Raw genomic sequence first — 14,633 nt, 5'->3', positions numbered from 1 at the left:
AAAAAAAATTATAATTTTTTTTATACATTTTTTATAATTTTTAATAACTTTTTTATAAAAATTTTTATAAATTTTTTTGAATTTTTTTTATAAATTTTTAATAACTTTTTTTATGAATTTATAATTTTTTAAATACATTTTTAATAACTTTTACCTCACATCTCAATTCTAATATTCATGTAATACAATTTTATTTAATATATACCTAGAGGTCTGTATACCACTATATTCTATAATGGGAGAAAATGCCCCCCAAATTTGGAACCCCATCTCTTCTGAGTATGAAAATACCCCATGTTAACTAAAATCCTCTGCGGGCGATCTCGTCATGCGGTATAAATGACATGTTAACTTTACTCTGAAGGTTGATACAGTTATGGCAATACCAAATTTCTATACTTATTTTTATATATTAGTTCGTTTATAGCATAAAAAAGTTTGTAAGTCGCTGTATTCTGTGAGCCATAACTTTTTTATTTTTTCACTGACACAATTTTGTGTGGACTTTTTTTGCAGGACATGTTGACATTTTTGTGGGGACTATTTTTGGGTGTGTTTTGGGGTGTATTAAATATATATATATATATATATATATATATATATATATATATATATATACCCACACAAAGTTGCGGAAGCAGCACACCAAAGAAATGCAGAGTATCCTGGGGTGCAAGCAGGCGTATAGCACGGTCCCAATCGCAGACCATGAAGATAAATGGTTGGAGGCTGTGCAGAGGGACATTTCTACAGACTTCACTTCAGACCAATGCCAATTCATTATTTCTCTTTTGGAACTTGTTTTGACCAACAATTACTTTTTATTTAATGATGAGTTTTATTTACAGTTATCAGGGACCGCCATGGGCACAAACGTGGTGCCTACATATGCCAACGTGTTCATGGCTGCCCTGGAGCAGATGTTGATCTATGGCAGCCACCACTTCAGCCTTGTGGTGGCGTTACATAGATTACATCTTCCTCATTTGGATAGGCACAGAAACACAATTACATGATTTTCTGCTTTTTTTTAAATCAGGTTGACCAACACATTAAATTTACTTTGTCTTTTTCTTTCACATCCATTCAGTTCCTTGACACCTTGGTCATTATTGATGGAGATCGGCTAAGCACAGATCTCTACGTCAAGCCGACGGACAGTAATTCTGTCCTTCGGTTTGACAGCTGTCACCCTAGGCCCATGGTCAGGTCTCTTCCCTCCAGCCAGATGATGCAGGCATGCCGCATCGTGGGTGTGGAGGGAAGAATAAGACCAGTCCTGGACCAAATGATTGTGAATTTTTCTAACAAAGGTTACCCTAGTCCTTTGTTACAGCAGAGCAAAGAGAAAACTCTTAACACTTGATTGCAAGGAACTTCTCCAAACATCCAACCGAGTACAGAAACCTTAAAGAATTGCCTTTGTCAGTACATACAATTCCAGGTCTAACATGATTGCTAAAATAATATGCAAACATTGGTCTGTGGTGAAGGACTGTCATCCTCAGGTGACCAAATTTCAAACTCCCCCTCTGATGGCCTATAGAAAACCCCCTAGCCTGAGGGACAAATTGGTTAAAACCGATGTCTCTACAGGCTCAGGGTTACGCCAGAAATACATCACTGTGATGCAAAAGGGCTCTTTCCTTTGCTGTGCGTATATCAATTGTCCCCGCATGGACAAGGGTAGCTCTTTCTGCCATCCTATAACAGGGAAGGAATATGACATACGGTTTTATCTAACATGTTAGTTGGACCATGTTGTTTATGTGTTATCTTGCCCCTGCCATCTCCTCTATGTAGGAGAAACTACACTCGATTTCCATACCCGCCTCAATCAGCATCGGTATTCCATACGCAAAGCACGTATGGATTTACCGGTGTCCAAGCACTTTATTGAGGCGGGACATACGGAAAACGACTTGATCCACACATTGGATACTCTGCGACCCAGAGGGATGAACGTAGAGTTCACGGTTACCCCTGCCATTTATTGTGCGTAATATCGCTATCTCTGAGCTGACCATATTTGTCAACTCTAGTTACAAATTGCTGTATATTATTAGTTTGCTCTTTCTCTTTTCTCGGTAGATTCTGGAGCTTCTCTGGATTCCGGGGGACTGTCCGAACTATCAACTTCACACTGTACTCGTCTCTCCTAACAAATGTACTGTTGTATATAAAATTGGTACTTTACCAAGTTTTCTTTCCTTTGAAAAACACTCCTTTATTGAAGAAACAATTTTTACCATTAAATATGCTTTTTACTGTAAATTCACTGCCATATGAATTTATTCATACTACTTGATGATTGAACACGTTCTGCAATAATATTACCCCACATCACATACACATATCACTATACTTCACTTTTATTCTTTGCTTTACATTCATACACACTTTAGTTTTTTGTTGACCACCATTTACACATGCGTTTTATATTTTCTACACTTTTATTCACACGCGATTTGTTTTCATACCAGCAAGACCTGCCCTGACTCCGGACCGCAGCGCCAACTACTTAATGTTGACTGCGCTTGCGTGGATCACGTAACTGAGCCGGCATTCACAATTTTAGTTTTTTCGCCATTCATTCATATTTTCACCATCCACACACCTTATTCACTAGGTTTTTATTGCCCCACACTTTTTTTTTATCACTTAGCACATATAAGTGATTTTGTTCTGATAACTCACTGAACTGCCTTTATGACTAATGGCCGCGCTGATGCCCAGCCATGCACTGCGCATGCGTGTGCAAGGAATACGGGACGGCAGTAATGACATTTTATCTACTACACATACTACGCGTCCCACACCTGATGATGGCGCGTTTAGCCAGTGACACTCCAACATGGATGCGAGACAGCGTGGATGCCTGATGGTATGTTGCCCCGGACAACCCCCGGAATCCTTAGTTAATGATTTTATTATACACAGCTGCCCATCAAACACTGTTAAAGCTTTTTATACACTATATGCACTTTATTCTCGTTATCGAGATTTTATAATACACTGCCTATATGTGAAATTAGCATTGCTATTTTATCACATGACTTTTTATGTATTATGTATTTGCACTGTATTTTTATACTAGACTGTACTTTGATTGTTAATTGATTCTGTTCTAAATTGTTCACCTGATAAAAACCAACACTTGTCGCTTCACATCATGCTTGAGAATGGCAGTGTGATGCTGCTGAAACGTTGTATGTCCTAATGGGTGAATAAACTCTCACTTTCTTGCACTATACGGGTGTGCTGCGAGGATCAATTCGGTGTCTGTGTGTGTGTGTGTGTGTGTATATATATATATATATATATATATATATATATATATATAGTTTATTTTATATTTTTATCAAATTTTTGCATTTTTTTCCCTTTATTTATTTTTTAAAAATTTTTTCACCATTTTTTTCCACTTTATTTTCACATTTTAAATTTTTTTTTTTTTACTATTATACACATAATTCAATGGAGTACACATCTGTACTAAATTGAATTTTGCCTGTCTGTCATAGACATAGGATAGATCAGTCACTACTTTCACTTTGCAGAGCGCCGATCGGGGACAGAGGGAGCTCCCTCCCTCCGTTACCCTAATAGACGCTGTGGTCACAGTGACCGCAGCGTCTACAAGGTTAACTCAGGATTGGAGGTCCCCCTCACCACCGATCGCTTTACTGTGTGAAGCGACGGAGGAGATGGGGAAGGAGGAGACCCCTGGCAGATCCCTACTATCGGTCCGTCTGTATTGACAGACCAATAGCAGAGATCGGCTGCAGGGGATTGTTGCGATTGGTCCCTGGCTGGTTTCAGGGATGCTCAATGAACTGTCACAGCACCCGGCGCACTGTGACAGTTTATTTCCATCAGGTACATGTACCTGATGTTGTGGGAAGTCCCCGCTAATCATCAGGTACATGTACCTGATTTTGCGTAAATGGGTTAAGAAAGGTTAACATGTGATCATCAGTTGTCATGTGAGTTGTCATGTGATCATTACCCAAGAGGTATCAGTGACCAGGTGACTTAAGGGCAGGGCCGGCGTTAGGGCAGGGCAAACCAGGCAATTGCCTAGGGCCCCCATCCCCCAGGGGGCCCCCTGCAGGCTGCTCAGTAAGGGAGGGGGGGCAACTGTTTTAAAGTGGTCGCAGCGTTGGCTGCTTGTTTAAGATTCGCAGCTCTGCCGCGTGTGACCAGCTCCAGGCCCCATGCCCGCAGGGGGCCCCCATCACATTCAGGACATCCCTGTGTCCCAAAAAATCTTTTCAGGACACAAGGATGCCCCATTTACCTCATAGCGGCCCCGCATTAATTTTAAAAATGCAGGGGCCGCTGGGAGGAAGCGCACGCAGGGACGTCACTGACGTCCCGTGCGTGCACCAATAGCAACAGTACAGCGGAGCGGACCAGCGGTCATCTTCAGTGTTCCGACCACCTCTCTAGCAGTAGATCATGACTCCGGAGCGGTGGTCGGAACACTGAAGGGGGGCAGTAAACAGGCATACAGCCTCCAGCCATACACTGTATATGGCTGAAGGCTGTATGTCTGTGGGGGAACTGTACTGCACCTAATGTGGGGAACTACTGTATACTGCACCTAATGTGGGGAACTACTGTATACTGCACCTAATGTGGGGAACTACTTTATACTGCACCTAATGTGGAGGACTACTGTATACTGCACCTAATGTGGGGAACTACTTTATCCTGCACCTAATGTGGGGAACTACTTTATACTGCACCTAATGTGGGGGACTACTGTATGTATAATGCACCTAATGTGGGGGACTACTGTATACTGCACCTAATGTGGGGGACTACTGTATACTGCACCTAATGTAGGGGACTACTGTATACTGCACCTAATGTGGGGGAACTACTGTATACTGCACCTAATGTGGGGGAACTACTGTATACTGCACCTAATGTGCGGGAACTACTGTATACTGCACCTAATGTGGGGTAACTACTGTATACTGCACCTAATGTGGGGGAACTAGTGTATACTGCACCTAATGTGGGGGACTACTATATACTGCACCTAATGTGGGGGAACTACTGTATACTGCACCTAATGTGGGGGAACTACTGTATACTGCACCTAATGTGGGGGAACTACTGTATACTGCACCTAATGTGGGGGGACTACTGTATACCGCACCTAATGTGGGGGGACTACTGTATACTGCATCTAATGTAGGGGGACTACTGTATACTGCAACCTAATGTGGGGGGACAACTGTAGACTGCACCTAATGTGGGGGGACTACTGTATACTGCACCTAATGGGGGGGACTACTGTATACTGCACCTAATGGGGGGAACTACTGTATACTGCACCTAATGGGGGGGGGGACTACTGTATACTGCACCTAATGGGGGGAACTACTGTATACTGCACCTAATGTGTGTGTGGGGGGGGCTACTGTATACTGCCCCTAATGTGGGGGGACTATACTGGCCCTAATGTGGGGGAACTATACTGCCCCTAATGTGGGGGAACTATACTGCCCCTAATGTGGAGAACTATGCTGCCCCTAATGTGGGGAACTATACTGCACCTAATGTGGGGGACTACTGTATACTGCACCTAATGTGGGGGACTACTGTATACTGCACCTAATGTGGGGAACTATAATGCACCTAATGTGGGGGACTACTGTATACTGCACCTAATGTGGGGGACTACTGTATACTGCACCTAATGTGGGGGACTACTGTATACTGCACCTAATGTGGGGAACTATACTGCACCTAATGTGGGGAACTATACTGCACCTAATGTGGGGAACTATACTGCACCTAATGTGGGGGGGACTATACTTCACATAATGTGGGGAACTATACTGCACCTAATGTTGGGAGCTATACTGCACCTAATGTGGGGGAACTATACTGCCAACCTAATGTGGGGGAGTTATACTCTTTACCTAATGTGGGGGGCACTATACTGCCTACCTAATGTGGGGGATCATACTGCCTACCTAATGTGGGGGGACTATACAAAAATATAAAATTGTACTATTCTGATCACTATAACTCTTTTATCTTTCTGTATATGGGGATGTGAGGGTCATTTTTTGCGCTGTGAGTTTTTATCGGTACCATTTTTGTTTTGATGGGACTTTTCAGTTGCTTTTTAGATATTTTTTTTAATAGTATTTGAAGTGACCAAAAATTTTCAAATCTGGTTAGTGCACTATTACGACTTTTGGGGCCCCACTTTTGATTTTGCCTAGGGCCATGCTAAGCCTAAAACCAGCCTCTCTGCAGTGTCCCCTGCCCCCCCCCCTGCATCTGTTCTACTGTAATTGTATTGTATATTATCCCCTATGTTATGTATATAAGAATGTTGTATCTTTAAAAAAGGTGAACATGTGATCATCAGTTGTTATGCGAGTTGTTATGTGATTGTTACACAGGTGGTATCAGTGACCAGGTGACTAAAGGGTGACCAATGGGACCCCACCAGAGTCTCCCCCATAAAAGCCCTGGGAGGAGTCTCTTCTCTCTCTTAGATCCTGAGTCTTTGCTGAAGTGTAGTCGAGCCGAAGAGTGTGTGTAGAGTCATAGGAGGCCTCAAGTCAAGTCTGCAGCCACAAGCGACAAGTCTACAAGAAAGCTAAAGTCACAGATTAGTCTGTCTCCAGTCCAGTCAAGTCAAGGCAGTCACTGTCATCTATTGTCAAGTCAACGTGGCCTGCACTAAATTGTCCAAAACCACTGCAAGTCCCAGCAAGCCGTTAAGGTCTCTGAAGTCACTGGTCACCTCCGTGGGCCTAGCTACACTGTATAGACTGTACCATCTGTCACTCAGTAAAGCTACCATTGTCCATAACTTGATGTCGGAGTCATTATTTCCCCCATGCCTAGCCCAGGATCCAGCGGTATACCTTCGGGTGGTATTGAGAATAAACCATGCCCTGGCATCACGAATACAATGGGTTAAGGCAATCTGCCCCTAAGGTAATTCCATCTGCCCGCATCACATCCCTTACCACACAACCTTAAAAAGCTGTTTAGTGAACTAAAGAAACAAAATGAATCACCTCATCATCAGACATCCCATAGATTGAGATACAGCTGTTTTCACTCATTATTTGTTCATCGTGTATAAGTTCTGCATCTCCAGATCCTCCCGGCTCTGGGTTTGATGGATGCAGAGTTACCCAGCTCTGAATGTGTCTTGTTATGGTCATGAATAAAGTAAAATGAGTCTGTTAAGATAAAAAGATATAATTAATTCAAAGAAAAATATAGTAAAATCACTTCTATTCATATGTTTTGCAGGGCTTGGCCTCTTTGGTGTCTTAGTATACTATGTGCAGGTTTACTGTACATCTGGTAATTATTATGTTTTTTTTAATTATTTGGAGTGGGGCATTTGTACAGTACTTATCTACTGGGATATGTAACACAGCATTATGTGTCCTTATTTATCTAAATGCTCTCAAATAGACAATGTGATTCCCTAAAAAGACAGGAAAACAACAGAACTTATTTATATGACTTGAAAATGCTATTGGTTGTCTATTTTAAAAGAAATACACTAGACAGTCCAAAATTTGTCTTACATGCCATGGTCGGAATTAGCATATAATGCTCTATGGTATGTGAAAAGTATTTCAAAAAATCAAATCTGGCATTATATATCTCTGATGACAGATTCACCGCAAGGATGTACACCATGTTCATGTTGAAAAATATGCTGCACCATTGGTATAACGCTATAATCGAAAGTTAAGTCTTGGAGTGATTCGGCAGCGTTTCCCTCTGGCAGAGTAGTAAAGACCCTGAGGAAAATTGATGATTGCACTGATTCTAGAATGAGACAGTTCAGATCACCCGGTGCCTCATTGGGATGCTGGATCACTGGATACGCCTGGTAGAAGAGCATGTCTTGTAGCATTCCCCTGTCCAGTCTGTCAGACATGTTGCATCTAGGGTGGTTTTGCGACACCCAAGTGGCAACTGTCAGGTTACAGCCACCTGTGGGTCACTCAGCGGTCTACAGACAGAGGGAAATCATTGTGATCCTACCATTTTTGCTACGAAGGGCTTGGTTTCCACTTGCATTACAATTACCATGAGGCAGATACTGGAGACTTCATTTGCAACAAGATCTGCTCTTACAATGCGACAATCCTTACCCAGACCTGCACAAAATACATCTCCCCACATGGAAGATAACAGGGAGTATTCCAGAAGTTTAGGGTTTTCTGAAAACCTTATATCCACCTTAGCTGCTGCCAAAAGGCCTTTCACAGTCAAGGTATGTTCACACAGTGGAATTTCTGATGTTGCGGAACACAGAATTCCACCAAAATGCAAGCCCCATTGACTTCAATTGGATTCCCCAACAAAATTCTGTAAATTATATATTTTTGCGGAAAGCAGATTTTCCGCATCAGAATGTCCACCGTGGAAATTCTGCTGTCTGAATGGGACTGTGGAATCCCACTGAAATCAATAGGTAATACATTGGTCAGAATTTCCATCTTGAAGGCAAATTTTCCAGTCAGCCATTTGTAAGGAAACTCTCTGAAGAGATAGATGCTTGCACTGCCTGGATTACCACTCAAAGAACAAGTGAGTAATGGGGCCTCAGGCCGCAGAAAATGACTGCTCACAGGGATGCTGGTGCATGTACAGCTAAAGCAATCCAATACACAACTGAAATATCCACAGAAGAGACAGATGCTGCAGCACATGTCCAGTTGGTAACGGCTATATTAGCAGGTTTTGGAAGCAGACGACAATTGTTTAGCTATAACAATAACTTTATCACAGTCCTCATCACAGGGCTGTGATAAAGCTATTGTTATAGCGAAACAGTTGTCGCCTGCTTCCGAAACCTACTAATGAAGTCGTTACAGACTGGACGTGTGCTGCAGCATCTGTCTCTTCTTTAGACATTTGTACGAAAACTTTTCAAGACGTTGAAGAATTTTGAACCATCATTTTTCCCACCCATTCTCTTTTGGGATCTTACACTAGATCCCTAATTGCCTATAGGTATTTCCTTAAATTCTATGGTATTTACATAAGCAAAAAGGATCAGTGAATTACAACCCTTAGCTTTGCATCTATTTAGATCATTTGATACTCAGAATCATGCCAGGATTTCTTCCAAAGGTTAACTCATCTTTTAACATTAATCATGAAGTAGCCTTACCAGCCTTGTATATCACCTTTAGAATAATGAAGAGCAATTTTATCTTTTGGATATTAAACTTATGGTAACATAGCTAGCAAAAAAAAAATCCTTATCTCATTGGATTCACGCAATTAACAAAGACTGTTAATCTATACAAGATAAAGATTGCCCTCTGGTGGTAAACTCTCATTCTACAATAGCAACCTCAACCACTTGGACATAATAAAGGAGACTCATCAAGCTCAGTTTTTGGAGATCAAAGAGACAGAACAAAAGAGAGAAGAGGATAGCACCATGTGTAATCCTGAGAGATACAGGGTGCCCACCAGAGCCCTCTGTAGATTAGTCTCTCACCCTTTGAGGTCCTTGGGTTCAGGCGTAACCCCCTTAAAGGGGCAATAGTGGGGATCCTAGGTGTGCAGGCTGGCAGTAGGGATTATGGTATCCAATGGCGGGGATTAACGGTATTAATCCAAATGAACAGAGCAAAAAGATATATTGAAAAACGGGAGAGAATAAAGAAAAGAGTGCTCCGGTGTGATGCTATCCAGTGAGGATCCAAGGATTTCATCAATAAAAGTTTATTTATTGAATAAAAATAACAAATAAATCTAAGGCAAGACACGTTTTGGGTGATACACCACCCTTTTTCAATTGCAGATGGATGATTCAGAAAGGACATAGATGATATATATAGACAAAGAATTCTTCTGTTGTTGTATATATATATATATATATATATATGTGTTCAAAAGAGGTGCTAAAATTACAAACAGAAGATGTGGCATGAACATAGCATAAACACATATCTTTAAATGCATAAAATATACAGAACAGCTCTGACATACTATTTAGGTAAAAGAATTAATACACAAGTATATTGAAAAGAAGAAATATATATATTTATAAGCGTAATCCCGTTAACACTTCATCCGGAGAACGAAACAAATCCACATGCTAGACATGGCTGCTAGCACCAATTTTATAAGACATAAGTAGCATAAAGATCAGAATGAATGGTTATGTATGCCAATCGGGCCTATAAGGGTTAAGTCATTAGTATCGCAGGAAGGTAAAAATTCCCAGATCACTATATTGATCGTGGGAGTGGAGCGCAGGTATGCCTGTCTCACGAATTAAATAGTGGGTGGCCATACTGTGATGTAGGTGGTCACGTGACCCAATCTCCGCCAATCGGGGCCAATGGATGTAAATAGAAAACGTCATAGAACTTGTTCCATGAATGGAAGCGGGAGTAGTAGTTGTGACTATGAGTCCGGGACACGTCACTCTGGCTGCACCAATAGAAATGCACAATACACAGAAAGGATTATCTGTGAGTCATACTGAGATCGTAGCCACGCCTTCTGTTTGTAATTTTGGTGCCTTTTTTGAAAATATTTATGGTGTCTATGTCTTTTCTGAATCATCCATCTGCAATTGAAAAAGGGTGGTGTATCACCCGAAACGTGTCTTGCCTTTGATGTACTTGTTATTTTTTTTCAATAAATAAGCTTTTATTGATGAAATAGACAGTAGTCTTTCTCCTTGGATCCTCACTGGATAGCGCCACACCAGAGCACTCTTTTTTTCTTCATTCTCTCTGCTGATTTAAGGGTTCCACAGCATTGGTTACCAGCCTGCAATCCGATTTGAGTACTCCACGAACTGGGGTAATATGCATACCCTCAAGGGTTATACCAGGTGAGAATCCGAAACACAGACTCTCATCCCCTTGTCCACCTGTATCCACAGGTATATGAGGCGCTGCAATCGCTTTTTTGTACTCCTTTTCTCCTTATACTGCAAAAGGGGGCTTCCAAAAAGGGATGAAACTTCCAGGGAGTGTCAAGTAAATGTCTTTTTATTCACATAGAATAAAGATAATAAAAGCGGACTGTACAGATAAAAGCAAAATGCGTATCGAGAGTTATCACTCTATTTTTCTATTGCAGCTATTGAGATATCTAAACATACAGGCTCAAGACAGGTAAAAATACACAAATAATGGTGCCAAAGGGAAATCAGGGGGCGTGTGTGCGGCATAAAGGATCACTTACATTTAACAACAATTGCTAAAAAAAAAACATATTTAACAAAACATTTCAGTAATATTTGGTGAAAAATAAGTATCAAAAATAAATCTTTGTATATTTAACAAAATAAACTCATGAGTATTATAGAAATTTGAAAACGAAGCTATGAGGACAGGATGTTACTCCTATATATATCCTGGATTAATTCATAAAAATTGAAACCAATCAAAGGTTACTACTCAGGGGAACTCAAGAGCCAATCGGATCGAGAGGCATCAGCAGTTTCTAGGCAGATAAGGTCCGATGGATTGTGACCCAGGGAATGGAGTCACATGACTAGACATAGACCAATCATCACGACCTCACTAGAGTTGATTGATCCCTGTCTAGTCACATGACACCATTTACAGGTCCACAATCCTTCTGGCCTTATCTATCTAGCAACTGCTGATGGCTCATGAGGAACAGAGATGAAAAAAGAAGGTAACAGATCTCCTTCATGTCAATGGGCTTTTTAAATCTCCGCTCTACTCTCTTGTTGACCGTTGCGTTGAATTTGCTTTATTTTTGAGGCCTGAAGGATTTTTTTTCTGTCATACATTACAAAATGTGAATAACGGATGTAGTAATTTAACATTGAAGTCTATGGTGACGCAAATAACTCTGTTATGTTACATTATTTTTATTAGTTATTTCATCCCTTATTGCTAGCATGCTCAGAAGGAAATAAAATGGTTAAAAAAATTATTGACATTTACAGACATAAACGGATGTTTTAATAGAAAATAACATATGTTAACAGTCTGTTATTTTACATGCAAATTTTTCAAAATCTTTCACCATTTTACTTCTGTTAATATCAGTTTCATATCTCTTATGAAGTAACAAGAGAGAGGAAAAATAGGGTACACAGAGGCACTGCTGGATGGACAGGAAATAGATGACCCCAGACGATGCACAGAACAAAAATCGACTTCAATGACAATAGTGGCATTTTGCCACAAACCTGCGCCTTCCTCAGGTCCAACAATATAGCTGAAATTGAGTCCTGATGTGTGTCCTGTGCAGCTAGGAGAGCGTCTAGCAAGCCGTCCAGGAGGGCAAGCTTTAGGCAGGACAGCAAATCATAATGGCTTTAAACAACACTGATGTGAACAAAGCCTTAGCCTAAGGGTAAAAAAGACTGTATCTTTCCTGGAGCCTATGGCAGTTGCCAAATTTATAAAATTGCCTTTTTATGTCTCAACTAAGTGTTAAGGCAGCAGAGCTGAGTGGCTTATATGGGCACTGCCAGATCCAAAAACTCTTTATATTTTGGTACTGATAAAAATTAAATACGTTTTGTAATATGGTGGTTTACATTTTTTTTAATATTTAATGAAGATAACAGCCACCACTAGGGGTCCCCATACCTACTGGAACACTAATCAGTCTAGCAGCAGCATCACGGTTTTCCTTGAGTTATGGACAAGAGATGACTCATGGTCAAGGTTGCATGAGCGGGCACACCAATCACCTCCTACCACCACAAGGGAGGGACACTCCCCCTTCCCCTAAAAGGATTTCTAATATTGTGAGCAAATGAGAATCTTTATTTTTATAAGAAATATAGGTGTTAAAAGCATAAAAATCAAATTTACATTGTCAGGATTAGGTACTGAGCAAAATATAATTTTTTTCTTTGTTTTTTTGTGGGACGGGTACACTTTAAGTGCTACAGCCCGGCCCTCCTCCCAGCCCTTTCTTTACTAATATACAGGGTTATATGCGTTAATCAAAATGTTACTTGAAGGTGAGGGCTAGTGAGGAGGTGTGCCAGGCTGTGGCACTTGGGGAGATGTGCCCTGCCTGCTTAACACTTGGCTGAGTAATACAGATGAGATTTTAGGATATAAAGTCTGTACCTTTCCTGAAACTGATGGTGGATGTCAAACTTCTCACAGCTATCCAACAATGTCTGCAGCTCTTAGCAGTAAGTAGAGCTGACAGGTTCCCTTAAACATTCCCAAGTTTTTGCTGTCTTCACCATTGTTTCATGTAATCAGAAGAAACTATAAAAAGGTTTTACATTTTTTCACTTGCCTTGGGGTTATCCTTTACTACTCACGTTTTCATGAAAATGCAAATACATAGCACATAACTTGGCTCAACGAGACAAGAAAACCATCCTAACTTTGACAAGGATTATATTAACTGTTAGGAAACAACTCAGAATGCATGTAAGGTGCTTTATGTAGCAAAAACAATAATATATGTATCCTGATCACTAAAAGGTATATAGAAAACTAACATCATAGAAACTTTATGTGCAAGTGGACACAGGTCATAAATTACATAATACTGAAAATGTTCTCACAACTTCAGTTCCAGCATCTACTTCTCTAAATACTGGCATACCAAAGTAAATAAAACTTACCAGTTTTGGATTCCAAGCAAACTTTGCTCCAGTTGTGAAACTTCCTAAGCCTTATGCAGAGTGCCAAAGCAGAGCAGGGGTCTGTTAGAAAATGTGCCAGACAGTCTAATCCGAGTCAGGTGAAAAAACCCTCCCTTTACTGTGGAGGAAAATACCTCCAATGTTTTCAATCACGTGTTCTTGAATATTTACTACTGCGTTGTTCCTTAGATTTGTCAATACTTTACTCATTCAAAGTTTTATTAAGTTTTTTATAAGAAAAAAAGGGAAAGGGTATACAGTAAAAAGGGGAAATCCCTTCATCAGTGGTTTTCAACCTGCGGACCTCCAGATGTTGCAAAACTACAACTCCGAGCAAGGGTGCTGGGTGTTGTAGTTTTGAAACCTCTGGAAGTCCGGAGGTTGAAGACCACTGTGCCTTTGTCATCATCCAGCCCCCCCCCCCCCCTTTTGTTTTGTACTCACCTCCCCTCGGCGGGAAGTTAGGGTGAGCTGGTCCGGGCCATCTATGCTGCATGGACTGTCCGTTGGGGATGGTTAGTCTTTGCGGGCTGTCCATTTTCAATGGAGGGGGGGCCTCTTCTCTGCGCTTCGGGCCCGGACTAGTGACGTTTCCTTGACGACGACGCACAGGGACGTTGCGCATGAACGTCCCTGTGCATCGTCGTCAAGGCAACATCACTACTCCGGGGCCAGGCCCGAAGTACGGAGAAGAGGCCCCCCCCCAGTGAAAATGGACAGCCCGCAATGACTAACCATCCCCACCAGACGGTCCCTGCAGCATAGATGGCCTGGACCAGCTCACCCTAACTTCCTGCCGAGGGGAGGTGGCCGATGGCTGTCCGGGCTTGCTGGGAGTTGTAGTTTTGCAACATCTGGAGGTCCGCAGGTTGAAGACCACTGATGAAGGGATTGACAGGCGGAGAGTACAATCGAGTATAAGCCGAGGTGGCGTTTTCAGCACGAAAAATCATGCTGAAAAACTCGGCTTATACTCGAGTATATACAGTATATC

At 41.4% G+C, this 14,633-nt stretch overlaps 1 protein-coding gene across 3 annotated transcripts in view; it reads right to left on the bottom strand.

Moving 5' to 3' along the window:
- The window catches only part of MFRP (membrane frizzled-related protein), a 121,212-nt gene extending 106,995 nt beyond the window's left edge, over nt 1-14,217 (bottom strand). The window contains exons 1-2 of one of the 3 annotated variants that reach the window (XM_056542369.1): nt 14,084-14,217; nt 7,059-7,226 (exon numbers count right to left, since the gene is read on the bottom strand). In XM_056542369.1, coding sequence (XP_056398344.1) covers nt 7,059-7,208 — 150 coding nt within the window. In that variant the 5' untranslated portion in view covers nt 7,209-7,226; nt 14,084-14,217. Of the gene's footprint in view, nt 1-7,058; nt 7,227-13,106; nt 13,179-13,618; nt 13,707-14,083 lie in introns of those variants that run through there. The other 2 variants (XM_056542368.1, XM_056542370.1) reach the window with 2 other exon arrangements.
- Between the last annotated feature and the right edge of the window lie 416 nt (nt 14,218-14,633).

This window comes from Hyla sarda, chromosome 10, assembly GCF_029499605.1.
Source record: "Hyla sarda isolate aHylSar1 chromosome 10, aHylSar1.hap1, whole genome shotgun sequence".
Taxonomy (NCBI): Eukaryota; Metazoa; Chordata; class Amphibia; order Anura; family Hylidae; genus Hyla; species Hyla sarda.
Note: the sequence above shows the minus strand (reverse complement) of the source record. Positions and strands in the feature narration are given on the sequence as shown.